At 35.4% G+C, this 17,683-nt stretch overlaps 1 protein-coding gene across 4 annotated transcripts in view; it reads left to right on the forward strand.

Annotated features, from left to right (window-relative positions):
- Positions 1-4,605: 4,605 nt before the first annotated feature.
- The window catches only part of LOC135741080 (complement factor H-like), a 49,918-nt gene continuing 36,840 nt past the window's right edge, over positions 4,606-17,683 (forward strand). For all 4 annotated transcript variants that reach the window (XM_073813578.1, XM_073813580.1, XM_073813581.1 and 1 more), the window contains exons 1-2: positions 4,606-4,699; positions 4,791-4,970. In XM_073813578.1, the coding sequence (XP_073669679.1) occupies positions 4,630-4,699; positions 4,791-4,970 (250 nt within the window). In that variant the 5' untranslated portion in view covers positions 4,606-4,629. The remainder of the gene's footprint in view (positions 4,700-4,790; positions 4,971-17,683) is intronic.

Raw genomic sequence — 17,683 nt, forward strand, 5'->3', positions numbered from 1 at the left:
CAAGCAGCCTTATGTAATAGGGGGGTAGTACTTTATTTACATATAAAGTTTATATCAGTGCCCAAACAGGTGTATAACAGTCCTGGACCACCCTGCAGCATCACATACATCTTGCATGAAGACCCCAGATAGAAGGCACTGAGAAGATGGCATACTACTCGAATAGCTTTAATCTTGCCAGGAGCGAACTCAGACATGAATGAGAACCAGATAATACCTAAAGGATTAAGGATGGTCTCAACAACCTCAGCGAAGAGACCCTGATTCATGAACTGATTTCTGGGTTTTGCAAAGTCAAGCTTCACCTCAATAATGTCAATAGTGCAGCACAGTATGGGCATTGGTCCCCCTGCTTAAAAAAATAATCGCAAACATTCTAATGGTTTAAATAACATAATGAACCAATACCGTGTTCTATTGGTTCCCATCTGCCAGATTACATTCTAGCAATAGGATCCATTACATAGTAGATACTACTATTACCTCCACTACCTTATAGACAAGCAGATGCAGTATGCATTTCTGTCAAATAGATGGTTATAATTTTGCTGTTAAAGGGGCCATGGCATGATAATCTGACCTTTTCCTTGTTTAAGTGCTATGATTGGGTCCCCAGTGCTTGTATCAACCTAGAAAATGTGAAAAAGATCAACCCAGTAACTTAGTTTTGGTAAACCATTCTCTGCAAGCACATGAAAAATAGGTAGTTGAAATTTGTCTCTCCTTATGATGTCATAAGGAGCTCTTATTATAATAATACCGCCCCTTAATCTGCACTATCCAATCACAGCACTGCCATTTAGTGCAGAGAAAAAGAGAGAGAGAAAATAATTGATAGCACAATTGAGTTTCAATTGCAACAAACCACCATCACTGTGATCAGTTCCTGGCGGGCCGATAAGGAGCAACCAGAAAGATGCGCTCCTCGTCCAACCTGCCTTTGCGCAGTGTCTGTGCAAGAAGGCTCACTTGGGGGAAACGCATATTTGCGTAGACCCTGCGGCCAGTGGCAGGGGCGTCGGACTGTCAGATGAAATGTAAAGTTAGTGTATTGGCTGAATAACTGTTTGACTGACTACATTTTTGTATAAGTAAAAACTATCTAAAGTCTAACGGTCCCACCCCTTGCTAATGCGCCAAATGGTTTAGTCCATCTGCACGCACATTTTGTTTATGTTAGTTGAGTGTCTGGTGGAGCGCAAACTTCTGCAATGTGGTTAAAATGTCTTTCTCAGAAGAACAATGGGGGGCCCGGGACCTTGTGCTACGCCCCTGGCCAGTGGTGTGCCAGTGCATCCACGCCGAGTGAACCATTGGTAAGTGAATTAAACAGGCAACAGTGGATCGTCTCTGGGGAAGGAAACATATCAATCTGTGCCCTGCCAAAACGACTCCAAATCAGCTGAACCGTCTTGGGGCGGAGTCGCCATTCGCCCGGGCGCGCAGCTTGTGAAAATCGTATTGGCCGCAACATTGGCCGATCCGGGAATATCCAGGCATTTTTGAACTCCAGCTCATTGAAGTGAATTATATACAGGGTTGACATGGCAGTTCACAAACACAGATCTCTTGATGCAACAATGGTAACAAGAATAATTTTGATCAAATCAACCACCAACTATAAATTAAAAACACACAAACAGGGATTAGCCAGGACTAGGCCTTAGTTTAATAAGGAAATAAAACTAGTTTTAACAGACATGCTTTACTAAAAACATTACTTGTGTGCATTTTGAGGCAAAACAAAGGCTACTGATGTATTTTAAGATATGTTAGTGCAAGTTGTTTTCAGTATGGATAGCTTTTACATTTATTTTAGTCTAGGACTAGTCTAATCCCTGTCCGGAAAAAAGTCCCACAGTGTACTAAGACTCACATTCTACCCGAGATATAAAAAGCTGATTCTACATTTCTATTGTATTTTTCAGGTATGCATTTTCTTGTTAAATATATATATTTTCCTACATAACATGTCTTATAATCAATATGTTTCTTGCACAACAGGTCTAAAGGGGTTAAGATGTTAATGGTTGATTATGTAATGTTAGCTGGTGGGGACAAACAATATAGGGTGACAAAGAACAAGTTAGGTGACATTGACCCGACTGGAAAAGTACAAACAAATTTATTTTTTACGATAAAGGATTTCAACATCCTATATCCCATTCAACTTGCAAAAATATATCTATAAAAAGTGAAATCACCTGTAATTAATGTAATGTCCTTTATGCTATATATTGCCCATGTGGTTTGTTGTGGAAACAACAAGAGAATTTTGTATATGTGAACATTGTATTACTATATGAGGTGTGATCATTAGCAATTCAGTTGTACAACACGTTATTGTATAGGAGTGGTTCTCAACCTTTTTTAGGCCAGCGCCCCATTCCATAATCCAAGTTCTCCACCCTCCCCCCCAAAATTAGCTAAATATCTTTCCTGAATATATGCTTATTTATATTCTGTCTTAATAATAATAATAATATGCATGACATTGATATTTATTTTAATAATATTATTATGTCGTACAGTGAGAGAGTTTTAAAGAGGGCCGTTTTCCTGGTCTTGCCAAAGATAGCCTACAATGGTTTTCTGACAGTGTTAAGCTTGGAAAACACTGCAGGATTTTTGCACTCCTATAAGATCATCACTTTATTATACTGTGTAATATGGATCATTTAAACTTAGGTACGACAAGCATGTAGACTGTACGATGATGACACGGAGGCTTCAAAGGCTGGTGGTAAACAATTACCAGTACGCATGTTGTAGCAGCAAACACACTGTGCGTTGATCATGCTGAATTACTGACACTGTCAGAAAATGATTGTAGGCTATCTTTGGACGCAAGACCTCTTTCACTGTACGACATAGGACCACCGATGAAGAGCCACGATCACAGACATCGCACAATTGTTTATGATGGCAATCTTTCGTCTGGGACAGCCAAAAATAATACAGTGTATCCCAGGCTTTAGAAATTCAGCATGATCAAGTGTCTAAAGGTGGTAGATCCTTTTCCTACTTAGCCCCTAAGTTCTGAAATGATTTGCCAACTGATGCCGATAAAGACTTTTCTATTTAATAAAGCATTCACATAATTTGTCTAGTAAATGTACTTATCTCGCAATAGTTAGCCTGTACGGAACAAAGCATTCACATAACTCGTCTGGGTAATATACTAATGCCGCAATAGCAAGCCTGTCTGGACCGGAGCAGATATTAAACCACAACACTGTCATCTGTTTACATATCTATCAAAGCCTCCGTCTCATTATCGTACAGTCTACATGCTTTTCATACTCAAGTTTAAACAATCCATGTCGCACAGTGTGTTAAAGTAATGATCTTATAGGAGTGCAAAAATTTAATCCTGCAGTGTATTCTGGGCTTAAGTAACAAATCAAAGAATATAGACGAGAATGGTGGCGGTGTGTGAAAAGTGGGCTGGGATGTGGCTAATCACATGGTTGCAGACAGTATTTAAATTTTAATATAGTCTTGTCTTAATTGTTGGTGTAAACCTGCAAATGAACACCTGAACGCCTTCCTTTAAAAAATCTTGCTTCAAGTGCCCCGATGCTCTGTGAATGCCCCCGTTGAGAAACGATAGAGAGTAAAATGAGGCTAAGATCACAAGGATACCATGAACATAGGTTTGTGAAAAATAGGGGTTGGCACAAATCTTGTTTTTAGACTCATTTCTATATTGGAGGAGAGTTCAAATCAACCGGATAAAAAAAATTCCATTCTGGAAAAAAACTGGTCTGAAGGTGTTTAGATGTTTGTCGTTGATTTCGTAATGTTAGCTGGTGGGGACAAACAGTCACATAGGGTGACAAAAACAAGTCACAGTGACCCGACTGGAAAAATACTAAGGACACAACAATAAATAAACAACGAAACCAGTGTGATTTCACTCAATACAACAATATCAGTGTGATTCAACTTAGTATGATTATTCATTATAAGTATCACCATGGATATGGATATTATGTGACTACTATAAAAATGTGAATGTAAATCGTTACGAGTGTCAAGTTTAATCCTGACAATAAATAAGTTAAATAATTGACTTTTAACCGATAATAATTTAATTCTTGAATGAGTGTACACTATTTTTCATTTAGATTGAATTTTTTACTTTTTAGGTTGTACATTCTCTACTTTGATGGTTGAGGATCTCTTTTGAAAACATTTTTGTCAGTGCTAAGAAATTTTTAGAAAACATTTTAATTGCAAAACAGAGTTAAGTAACTTAAATGATTTAGTTCACTCTTTGTGAATACTGCACATAGTTAATGTTTTCTTGAGGTTTAAAAGACACCACTATTTATACTAGTCAACATTTGAAGTGGATCAAAAAAGTTAATCAAAGTTATCGTGTATTGGGTATTGGTTTAAGAACATATTTATTAAAGGTTTAATCCACTTCAGTTGACTAGTGTATTATAGGTTAACACTTAAATCCTTCCTTTATTATAAACGTTTTATAAATCCTCCCATGTGGTTCCAACAAACATCGCACATATAGAAGTCCTGCCCAGTACTGGCAAATATTAACTTTGTTAAAGACTTTGTTTGGTGTATTTCTTTATCTCCCAGTGTGAGTCAACTAACAGTTTAGAGATGATGAGATCAAGTCTAGCTATTTTATCCGTATGGATATGCTTAAGTGTTGATGCTACGTTACCTAAAGGTAAAGCCTTTTTTAAACATTTCCTTAAAGTTCTATTTAATGAATTACACCAAAAATACCAAAACAATCACTCTCTACATTTGTCTGACAGTCTGTCCTGAGCCCCCAAAAGTAGACTTTGCTCAAGTTCTTCCTGCCTTCATTAAAACCATCTACAGCAGTGGGGATAGAGTACACTACACCTGCAAAACTGGCTATGTCTCTCTGTGGGAACACATCTTTGAATGTAGTGACAACAAATGGACTAAGACTCGTGATGCGGCATGTACACGTAAGTCACAATATATATACTTGAAGTGGATATTGTTCATATATATATGTCTATAATAGACAGGTATCCACACTGTATTCATTCATCCAGCCCTTTTCTAACAATAGTTCAATTATAAAAACATTTTTTTTATATGTGACCCAGTCTGTAATAACCATACTACAGTTTCAAAATCAAATTCTGAGATAATGAGCATCAAAGTCTGATTTTAGCCATTCATTTCATTATGATTTCAATCTTTAATGTGACCTTATTCAATCAATATTTAAGATATGAACAAAAATACATTTGACACATGATTTTTGATAAGACAGGCAAATGTATTTTATTGGCAGACAGCAATCATTGGTGTGTAGCCTATTTAAAACAACGGCAAGAATTACGCTAACGTTAGCGTTTTTTATATCGTAAGTGCTGAGGGGTTAGTTGTAACCCAGCATTTTTCAAGTTTCGAGTCCACCAAAAAAGTTGCTAAGAGCTAAAGACATATTTCAAAATGATGCTATGTTTTAGTCAACAAGACACTTAGCATTGGATTTGATATCTTACACACCCAACTTAGAAACCGAAAAAAAAAAAAAACATAAGATGAAAAAATTAACTTACATGCCACCAAAACACTCATTTATCAATAACTCTCTGAAAAAAACATTAAACATTTCCAATAATTTGCAGGAGATCGTCTTTTGGCAGCGTGAATAAATACCAGAAAAACCAAACGCTTAACCTTGTGCAACAATGTAAACAGTCAGTGTTACAACCCTGCGTTGGTTTTTGCCCCGTGCACCCCAATACAATTAAATTTAGTTTATATATATATACACACACACACACACACACACACACACACACACACACACACACACACACACACACACACACACACACACACAAACACACACAAAACAACATAATTTTGCTCATGGAATGATTTTGCCAACAATATTAAAAATGAATTGCATATTGTATGTGCAATTACTTTTCCTATACTTTCTGTGTGTAAAAACTGTGATATAATTTGAACGCAAATGCAAACTGTTTGCATTTTCATTTACACAAATGTACAATGTATGCCAAAATTCAAAGTTTATTTGCAATTGAATTTCCTATGTCTTTCGAGTTAAGTGCCATATTCCTGCACTTAAAACTGTCAATCAGAAAGCAGCATCCTCCGTAATTGATCCCATCTCTACCCATCTGTTTAAATCATGTTTTGCCTCCTAAGGCTCTGTTGTCCTAAATATAATGAAAGATTCCCTATGCACAGGAGTGTGGCCAGCAGCTTTCAAACTGGCTGCTGTAACCCCATGCCCCCAAAAAATCTAACGCTGATTTGGACAATGATTTTCGTCCCATGTCCAATCTCCCCTTCATGGCCAAAATCCTTAAAGTGCAAGTGAAGTAACATTTTTTTTTTTAGATAAATATGTAACCTTAAAAATACCATACAAAATTAAATGCAAATGTAAAAAATTTTAGAGTACAAGTGCTGGTCATATAATTAGAATATCATCAAGTTGATTTATTTCACTAATTACATTCAAAAAGTGAAACTTATATATTAAATAAGGAAAATCCCAAATTCAGTATTTAAGAAAATTTGAATATTACTTAGGATCAATACAAATAAAGGATTTTTTGAAAACTTGGCCAACTAAAAAGTATAAACATGAAAAGTATGAGCATGTACAGCACTCAATACTTAGCATTGTTGGGTCTGGCATATCGCATCTTCCACTTCACAATACCCCACAGACTTTCTATGGAGTTTAGGTCAGGTGAGTTTGCTGGCCAATTAAGAACAGGGATACCATAGTCCTTAAAACAGGTACTGGTAGCTTTGGCACTGTGTGCAGGTGCTAAGTCCTGTTGGAAAATTAAATCTGTTCTCCATAAAGTTGGTCAGCAGCAGAAACATTACGCGCTCTAAAACTTCCTGGTATATGGCTGCGTTGACCTTGGACCTCAGAAAACACAGTGGACCAACACCAGCAGATAACACGGCACCCCAAACCATCACTGACTGTGGAAAGTTTACACTGGACCTCAAGCAACGTGGATTGTGTGCCTTGTCTCTCTTCCTGGAGACTCTGGAACCCTGATTTCCAAAGGAAATGCAAAATTTACTTTCATTAGAGAACATAACTTTGGACTGCCCAGCAGCAGTCCAGTCTTTTTGTCTTAGAGACGCTTCTGACGCTGTCTGTTGTTCAAGAGTTGCTTGAAACAAGGAATGCGACAGCTGAAAAGCATGTCTTGCATACGTCTGTGTGTAGTGGATCTTGAAGCACTGACTCGAGCTGCAGTCCACTCTTTCTGAATCTCCCCCACATTTTTGAATGGGTTTTGTTTCATAATCCTCTCCAGGCTGCGGTTATCCCTATTGCTTGTACACTTTTTTCTGCCACATCTTTTCCTTCCCTTCGCCTCTCTATTAATGTGCTTGGACACAGAGCTCTGTGAACAGCCAACCTCTTTTACAATGACCTTCTGTGTCTTGCCCTCCTTCTGCAAGGTGTTAATGGTCATCTTTTGGACAACTATCAAGTCGGCAGTCTTCCCCATGATTGTGTAGCCTACAAAACTAGAATGAGAGATGATTTAAATGCCTTTGCAGGTGTTTTGAGTTAATTACCTGATTAGAATGTGGCACCAGGTGTCTTCAAATTTTCTGAGATACTGAATTTGGGATTTTCCTTAGTTGTCAGTTATAATCATCAAAATTAAAAGAAATAAACATTTGAAATATATAATTCTGTGTGTAATAAATGAAAATATAGCTTCAAGCAGCAATCACCGGGGTCAAGCCAAAAAGGGCACGGCAGAAAGTAAAGTTGACTTCGGATGAGCAGTTTAAAGAACCTAGGAAAATCTCTTGATTTCAGACAAAACAATATAACAGTTATCAGCAAAAAAGCTGTGTTCTCATTTAGTGAAATTTCTCCCTCTCTTTCGATGAGCATTGATAACTAGAACACTGAAGTAAAAATGAGTGGTGCTTGCAGTGGCAATACTCAGCTCACAAAATGTTACAGTGTTGTTATTGAGTCAAAAGAGCCCACCCCCGTGTCTCTACGATGTTCTGACGCAGAGATATAGCTCTTGCAAAAACGGTTGATAAGGTATTCTCATTGGTTGCTAGGGAGTGAATTGGCAACCACCAGTGATTATAGTCAAAGCCATGAAAGGAATAATCTATGATGACTCATGGTTTTAGATGTGTTGTTGCAGTAGTTTTAGGCAAAAAATGCCATATTTCTATCTCAAAACCAGTAGGTGGCGCAATGACAAAATTGTGCATGCAACCTCAGGTCATAACTGTGTTACATCGAGCTAGTTTTATGACTATACACTTTAGTTTAGTGAAGAAACAGTTGTATGACCATAGGGTGGCTTGATTTCAAAGGTTTTGTTCAATTATAAGGCCAACTAGTGGTGCAAGCATACATTTTTTTTGTTTAGCCTCAGACTGGGGTCGTACATCAGCGTATCAAATCTGTCGAAAAAATCTCTTTTTGTTGCGAAGTTATAACCATTTATGTGAAAAAAATGCAAAATTTTAAGGTAATTTTTCGTTTTTTTCCATTTTTTGGATCATTTCTGATGAAAAATTTAATATAATGCCAATAAAACTTTTTGTTCAGAAGGTAATGCAATGGTGTTTTCGAGTTGATCGGAATAACGCTCGCAGAGATATTCGCGCGTGTTTTTTAAGTGCTATTTTGCTGCGCAGGGCTAACCGTATGACGAATCCTGGCATGTTTGGTATTGTTGGACTCGCAGACTACTCAGGACTCCAAAAAATAAAGTCCCGTGAAAATACTTTTATCGCAGCCAAAGTTATAGGCGTATAAAACATTCGTCTGGCCACTAGGTGGCGCTGCGACGAAACTGTGCATGCACCCTCAGTTTCTGACTGGCATCTCAAGTACCAAGTGTCATGTCAATAGGCCTAAGTTTGGCGAAGATACAGCCTAAAATCTGTTTTTTTTCCGCTCTATGTAAAGTTCGTTGACGCGCTTTATGACAACGGATTGGTTTATCGAAATTCTTTTGATAACTTTTTGCCTTGAGTGTCTCTAGATGCTGCATACCGATTTTCGTGGCAATTGGGTAAAAACTCTAGGACGAGTTCGCAAAAGTAGGTTTTACGAATAATTAAAAATGGCGGAAATTTTTTTATGACGGAAAATGACGTCTGGGCTTGACCCCTAAATATTATACAAGTTTCACTTTTTGAATGGAATTAGTGAAATAAATCAACTTTTTGATGATATTCTAATTAAATGACTAGCACCTGAAGGTTGGTATTCAGTAAAAGCAAGTCGCAAGTTGGTGTGTTTCGGAAATTTTCTATTTTAATTTATCATTGTCATGGTAAATTATTGTGTTAGTAGAGTTTGCAGCCTGTCAGGATATTGGGTCTTAAGGTTTCCCATTAAGAACAAGGATGGTGCAATCTTCCGTGCCTGGGTTTGTTTAGTGCAGGTAAAGAAACTGGATTTCACTTCTGCATCTGTATAGAAAAAAGTGGTGGTGTGTAGGGTTCAACTTAGATCGAAGGATTATCATCCCGCTATATGATGAAGTTGAACATGGGATGCCATAGCAAGAAACCACGTGATCACGAATTTGTCAGAGATGCAGCTCAACGAAAATGTGAATTGTGCACAGTAAGTCTTGTTTTGAAGACTGTCTGGTTTTTTTCTGTGATAACCTGCTGCCAATACATTATCCCTTACTTGTACAACTTGTTTTTACTTGATCTAATTGTAATGTTAACTGGGCATCTGCCATTTTACATTATGAGATATGAAATATACTCATATATTTTTTTCATCAGAAATTGGATTGTTTATGTAAGGCTATGTACTCTTTTATTGTTCATGGGCAATAAATATGTTTTCTCAATTAAATGTATGCTTTGTTATTTATAGACACCACATAAAAGTATGAAAGCAATTCAAACCACCAAAAATTCACAAGAATAAGAGAAGACACTTTTAAAGATTTTGTACAGCTTTAAACACATTAACCAAACATTGGGTTGTTTTAACCCAACAAAAAGTTAGTTCTACCCAACAGATGAGTTAAAATAATCAACCCATAGAGTTGGGTTGATTGTACAACCCAAAATTGTTGTGTTAAAAAATGGACAAACCCAATGTTGGGTTACAAAACAACCCAAATTGGGTTCGTTTTAACCCAACATTTTTAAGAGTATATATATAGATGGTTTCAGCAGTTACAACATAAACAAACAGCTTTTGTGGAACACAAGTAACTTCTGGTAAACTCCTCTATAAATGAATGTCAACATGTGCATTTAGAGTACATTATTTTTGATAACAAGCAAAAGAAACGCCAAGTATATTGCCTTAGTTCATATTTCATAGCTACACTGAATAATAAAAGACACTGAGCTAACGTTATACCCTGTCAAATGTGTACTATATAATGTATACAATGTTAGCTACAAACCAGCTGCCAAACCTCCCTTCACATAGCGGTGATCCATGAACGGCGTCTCCCCTCGTCTATAGGAAACAAAACAATTGTTATTTTCTACGAGATATTTGTTCCAGAGTTAATTTCAGCCACTAGTCAAACAATGAAACAAACGAGACCGAAAGTAAAGCTCCGACCAGACGCAACCGTAATGCACGTCCCTGCTGAAAAAAAAAACAATAAAACCATTACAGAAAATTCTAATGGTTTCCATTAAAATACCAATAGGAACCATTAGCTTTTACCATTAAAACCACAACACTGTAGTGTGTTTTGGGCCATATTCCGTTAGAACCAATACATATTCCATTAGAACCAATACATAGAACCAATAAAACCATTACATACCATTAGAGACCAACAAAAACCAATACACTGTAGTGTGTTTTGGGCCATATTCCGTTAGAACCAATAAAATTCCCTATAAAACCATAAGAATTTTCTGTAATGGTTTTAATGTTTTTTCAGCAGGGGTGTCCCTTATGCAACAAACATATATTTCTCAATATATTACATGACAATATATTTAATGTGTCTCCATATATTGTGAAATTTACAAAGTAATATATATCATGATATATTATATAAAAATATATTATATATATGTAAGTGATATATTGCAATATATTATACAATACTGCAATTATTGCCGTTTTCATATATTGATTAAATACATCTCATTATACTATTTAATATATCCCATAATATATTGGAAATATATGAAGTAATATATTGATGCATATATTCTAAATGTATGTATTAGATTGCAGTATATATTGGCAATATATGGAGTAATATGTTGATACATATATTTTAAATGTGTGTAATATATTGATACATATATTCTATATGTATGTAATATATTGCAGTATATATTGGCAATATATGGAGTAATATGTTGATACATATATTCTATATGTATGTAATATATTGCAGTATATATTGACAATATATGTAGTAATATGTTGATAAATATACTCTTAATGTATGTAATATATTGCAGTATATATTGGCAATATATGTAGTAATATGTTGATAAATATATTCTATATGTATGTAATATATTGCAGTATATATTGGCAATATATGGAGTAATATGTTGATAAATATACTCTTAATGTATGTAATATATTGCAGTATATATTGGCAATATATGGAGTAATATGTTGATAAATATACTCTTAATGTATGTAATATATTGCAGTATATATTGACAATATATGGAGTAATATGTTGATAAATATACTCTTAATGTATGTAATATATTGCAGTATATATTGACAATATATGTAGTAATATGTTGATACATATACTCTTTATGTATGTAATATATTGCAGTATATATTGGCAATATATGGAGTAATATGTTGATAAATATACTCTTAATGTATGTAATATATTGCAGTATATATTGGCAATATATGGAGTAATATGTTGATAAATATACTCTTAATGTATGTAATATATTGCAGTATATATTGGCAATATATGGAGTAATATGTTGATAAATATACTCTTAATGTATGTAATATATTGCAGTATATATTGGCAATATATGGAGTAATATGTTGATACATATATTCTTTATGTATGTAATATATTGCAGTATATATTGGCAATATATGGAGTAATATGTTGATAAATATAATCTTAATGTATGTAATATATTGCAGTATATATTGGCAATATATGGAGTAATATGTTGATAAATATACTCTTAATGTATGTAATATATTGCAGTATATATTGGCAATATATGGAGTAATATGTTGATACATATATTCTTTATGTATGTAATATATTGCAGTATATATTGGCAATATATGGAGTAATATGTTGATAAATATAATCTTAATGTATGTAATATATTGCAGTATATATTGGCAATATATGGAGTAATATGTTGATAAATATACTCTTAATGTATGTAATATATTGCAGTATATATTGGCAATATATGGAGTAATATGTTGATGCATATATTCTTTATGTATGCAATATATTGCAGTATATTGTAAAATACATGAGTAATATGTTGATACATATATTCTATATATATATGTAATTTATTGCAGTATATTGATAAATATAAATAATTGTCGCTTTTAATATATTGCACGTGAATATAATATATGTGTTTATATATCTCAAAATATGCAATATTATATTTACAAATATCCACCATATTGTATTCCGATTGATATGCAAAAATGTATTAACAATATATGTACAGATATAGTGTCACATGTATGTTTACTATATTGTAGAATATATTTTAAATAATATGTAAAATTATATAGAAATATATACATAAAAATATGTACACACATTTATACCACATATTAACACAGACTAATGGATAATCTATCAAAAGCCACCTTTATTTTCTTTTAATCAGGCACACATACTAAAACTAATTTGAGGTAGAGAGCTAAACAGACCTATTACAACCACAAGAGATTTTGCACATGGTCAGACAATGTGGTTTGCTTTACATTACATAAATGTCTTGCATTACATTAACATAAATTACATTTTAAAAGAGTGACATAAAACAGAAAATATACAAAATATAAATGAAAGCAATTTAAATTACAAAGGTCTATTTATTTCAAACTTTCAGCAGTGCCGTTATACAGTTCAAAATACAATATAAACAAAATGCACAGACAATAATAGATATAAACAAACTTTCAAGGAGCTTTGGCAATGTGAAAAAGCAAAGACATAAATTACCAAAAGAACAGGCCTTTATCCTGGCTAGGAGTCCATCTTGGCTCTTCACTGGTTTAAATTACTTATATACCCATGCTTTTGCACTTCACCTGGTGTCTTAGCTCGCATATTCTACTGTTGATGTATTTTCTAACATCAGCTTCGGCCGTGGAAACTGGTTTAAAACAGCATCTGTGGAACAAAACAACAACGATTACTCTCTCCCTTCTCACTCCTTCCCCTCTGGTTCACAAAAATCTCTCCTGGAAGAGATGCAATCAAAACTGGAAAGCACCACCTCTGAAAACTATGTACCTTGTAAAGCTTGAAGTTTTTCCTGGGTTGAGAGCATGCCAACGATCAGTCTCCTTCTCAAGTTTTACTGGTGGTTAGCAAACAACTTTTAGGTGCATTACCGCCACCTACTGATTAGGAATATGAGTTAGGACTATAGGTCAGGACCAGAGATGTATAAAGTACTAGGGACCCAGACTTGAGTAAAAGTACAAGTGCTCTATCAAAAAAGTGACTTGAGTAGAAGTTGAAGTGCTCTTTAAGCACAGCACTTAAGTGGAAGTACTAAAGTATTAAACATGTTTTGTACTTAAGTATTGCAAGTAGTTTATTTTAAAATATACTACTCAAGTACTGAAAGTAAAAGTACAAGTATTGTGTAATGTAGTTATTAAAGAAAACAGTCAAAAGTTTGAATATAATATTGTTTATATTATTTCAAATGTTTTAGCTAAAGGACACTCACAATTCCTTTGGCTGTAGCAGGAGTACAAAGACAGGACTGTTCAGATAATTTAGATTAATTTAACCAAATAATTAAATATTAGTCGATATAATGGTAATAGGTACAGTAAAGGTACAAGGTGTTTCAATGAACTTAAGTTTCCTTCTTTCACGCACACTCGCCCTTTCTCACGCATTCTCTCTCTCTCTGTCTTTCTCGCGCACTTTGGTTCTCTATTTGCTTCACTTTGTCCACAACCCCGGCTCATATTTGGGAGTGAGAGGGAGGGAGGGGTCCGCCCTTCACTATCTCCGATTGGTTTAGAACACGATCTGTGTGTGTTTCTAATGTGTATCACCGCTCTGGCAGTGATAATGTGGGTTTGGAATGATTCGTAACATTTGAGTGTAACGAGTAACTATGCAGCACATAAAAAATGTATCGGAGTAAAAGTATTAAACTCATCGAAAATATGTACTGAAGTAAAAGTGGAAGTAGGAGAAAAAATATATACTTCAGTAGAGTACAGATACTGTCTTTTAGTACTTAAGTACAGTAGTGAAGTAGTTCTACTTCGTTACTATACATCTCTGGTCAGGACCTATCAGCCTCATTGTTGCTAGTCACAGGTATGTGTCCTTGTCCTCTCCTCGCGCCTGAATCTCAGCTTCCTACTCAAGCATTATGCTCCATCGCCTTTGGCACGCATTCTGGTTGAAGCAGTCGGTGCTGAGTAGAGTACTGACAAATGTAGAAAATGAAAGAAAGGTCTCTGCTGTTTCAATAAAACTGTTATTTGTGTAATGCAGATTTTTGTCTTTAATATTTTCTTTAGGCTATATGCCATGCATATTCATGAATATGCTGTAGTTGTTTATTTGGAAAGAAAAAAAAATTGTTAAATCATACATACATATCTACATACATACATACATACATACATAGCACATCCATATATTCATGGGCATTGCTAGATATAAAGCTCTACTGGGGCACAGGCCCCCCATTTTTTGCTGACTTTTTTGAAAGCCTGCTGTGTGCAAGAAGTGTGCAACACTTCTATACAATGTCCTTTGCTCAACCCACTATTCTACAGTTCAACAGTTACTGCAAAAGATACATATATACAAGTATAATCTTCGTTATACCTAACATTATTACACATTTCTTGAAACTATGCCTCATATTCTCAAAACAGTAAAGACAATTCCATAAAGTCTCACACAATACTCCAAACATCATATTTTCAGGTCAAAATGAAGCTCTACACTCAAAACCATTCACTCTTACTGAAATACCAAACTTTTCCCTCAGACAACACACACAAGCTTTCAAAAACACACACACTACAATATAGTATTACACACTTGTGCAATCAATTCAAAACAATATATCCAAAACTGGTAAGTTGCTTGTGGTTCTCCCCCTCAAAAACCTTTTCACATGACCAAAAAGACACAATCAATGTATGCATTTTTATTCATTCATGTGCTATACACAGCACAACTGTAAATTGTAATATTTCGCCTCAACATCCCGTCTTAGTTCTGGGTCAGGCCAGAGAATCTCATCCACATCACAGGCTATATTGGTCCTAGCCAAACAGCAAGGGTAAAATCCTCTTGCCTGATCCACCCCTTGCATTCATCTGCTGATATGTCTATCTGTATGGAAGGCAATTTGATGCATTTCTTTATTCCAGTAGCATAGTCCAACAGTGTATGCACACTAAAGTTACTGTATAGAGCAGTCTTACTGTAAGTACACCTATCTGTTTTCCTCCCTGAAGGCTCTGAAGATGGAGGCATAAGTAAAGCGACTCAAATTAGGCTTTACTCGTTGCTCAGCCTCCCTCATAGTCATACCATGGACCAGGACATGGTCAACTAGAGTGGCTTGTATTTCACCTTGAAATTGCTTGTCACCTTGCCCTTCATCTCCTTCCTCCTCTTTCACCACGTCCTCCTCCTCTTCCTCCTCCTCCACTATGTCCTCTTCCTCCTCCTTCACCACGTCCTCCTCCTTTCCCTCCTCCTCTCCCTCCTCCTATTCCTCTCCCTCCTCCTCCTCGACCTATTTCTTCATCATGTCCCCTCCCTCCTCCTTTACCATGTCCTCTTCCTCCTCCTTCACCACGTCCTCCTTCTTTCCCTACTCTTCTGCCTCTTCCTCTCCCTCCTCCTCTTCCTACTCCTCCTCGACCTATTTCTTCATCATGTCCTCTCCCTCCTCCTTTACCATGTCCTCTTTCTCCTCCTTCACCATGTCCTTCTTCTTTCCCTCCTCCTCTTCCTCCTCCTCTTCCTCGACCTATTCCTTCATTTCTCTGTGGATCCATTGTTTCAAAGCTCAATGAACAGATTCAGGCCCTTTTATGTATCTATTGAAGGATCTGATTGCTGTGTGTTCAATTTTGACTTTTAGTGTTTCCAGCTTGGTAATTGTTTGCTAAGCTGTGCTGACTTGAGTGAACAGTATTGAATGCTAGTGCTTTCCATATGACCAGATGGTGTAAGCACTGAGAAATGTATGGATTTGTGTGTAGAGTTTTGAAGTAACAGTTCACCAAAACTGACTCATGTGTTAACCAAGGTGAAAAAGTAGTACACTTCCATAGTGTATTTTAAGTGCTTTATTTTCGCACACTAATTTTGTACTTAAGAAGTACTAAAGACAAATTTTTAGTATATTAAGATGTTCTTAAGATCATCTTAGTGTACTTCACTGTGCTATTTTGAGACACCATAAATATGAACTAAAATGTGCTAAAAATGTATTTAAAAAATGTATTTATGCACCACTTGTAGTAAACTTGAACCCATCTTTGTATAAAAGTTGTGTTCAAGATTAATACAAGTGTTAACTAAATAAGTTTTTTTTATACAGAGATAGTATGTTAAAAGTGCATGTTAGTTCATATTCATGGTGCCTCAAAATAGCACAGTGAAGTACACTTAGATAATCTTAAGAACATCTTACATCTGTCTCAGCAACAATTCAATTCTACAGACTTGACGAGGTTTTCCTGAGATTTTTCCTCTAATGTTTCAGACCTGATCGGGTGAGGATGTAGTTTGTCTTACCTCCTTAAAACTCATGATCTTATTTGTCTGCTTCACTTTCCCTGCTTTGCACAAAACAAGTTCATCTAAAGAAGCCAATAATGATCGAGTCAAAATAAGATTATTATTATTATTTAGAAACTTACTTTAGTCTAGTCATGTTTTCATAAGCTAACTCGCTTGGCGTCACCTTTTGAATGCGGTTGTGTGCAGATGAACGCAAAGACGTGCATGGACATGGATACGTGTGTGCACGAGTCAATGCGACTGCTTCGTCGCTTTTACAAGCGTAAATTGGGTAACTACATTGCATATAGATCCGTTTTTGCCGCGATTATCTTTGTATAGGAATACACTAGTTAACTGCTAAAATTTAAACTTGAGATTTACACCGGGACACAAAAGATTTACACTGGGGCATGTGCCCCAGTAAAAGGGATCTAGCGACGCCCCTGCATATATTGCAGTATATTAAATCATATAAAGACAAACTATTACATGGAAAAACATAGTGCCCTTTTTGGTCTTGGTTACAATATATTTTGTATCAATATATACATGTATGGTCTATTCATATACTGCAATATAATGGAAAATATACATATTAAATCCTATATATGGGAATATACTGCCTAATATATTACATGATATTTTCTATGCATATATTACAATATATTGGGAATATAAAT

The sequence above is a fragment of the Paramisgurnus dabryanus genome, chromosome 24, assembly GCF_030506205.2.
Source record: "Paramisgurnus dabryanus chromosome 24, PD_genome_1.1, whole genome shotgun sequence".
Lineage (NCBI taxonomy): Eukaryota > Metazoa > Chordata > Actinopteri > Cypriniformes > Cobitidae > Paramisgurnus > Paramisgurnus dabryanus.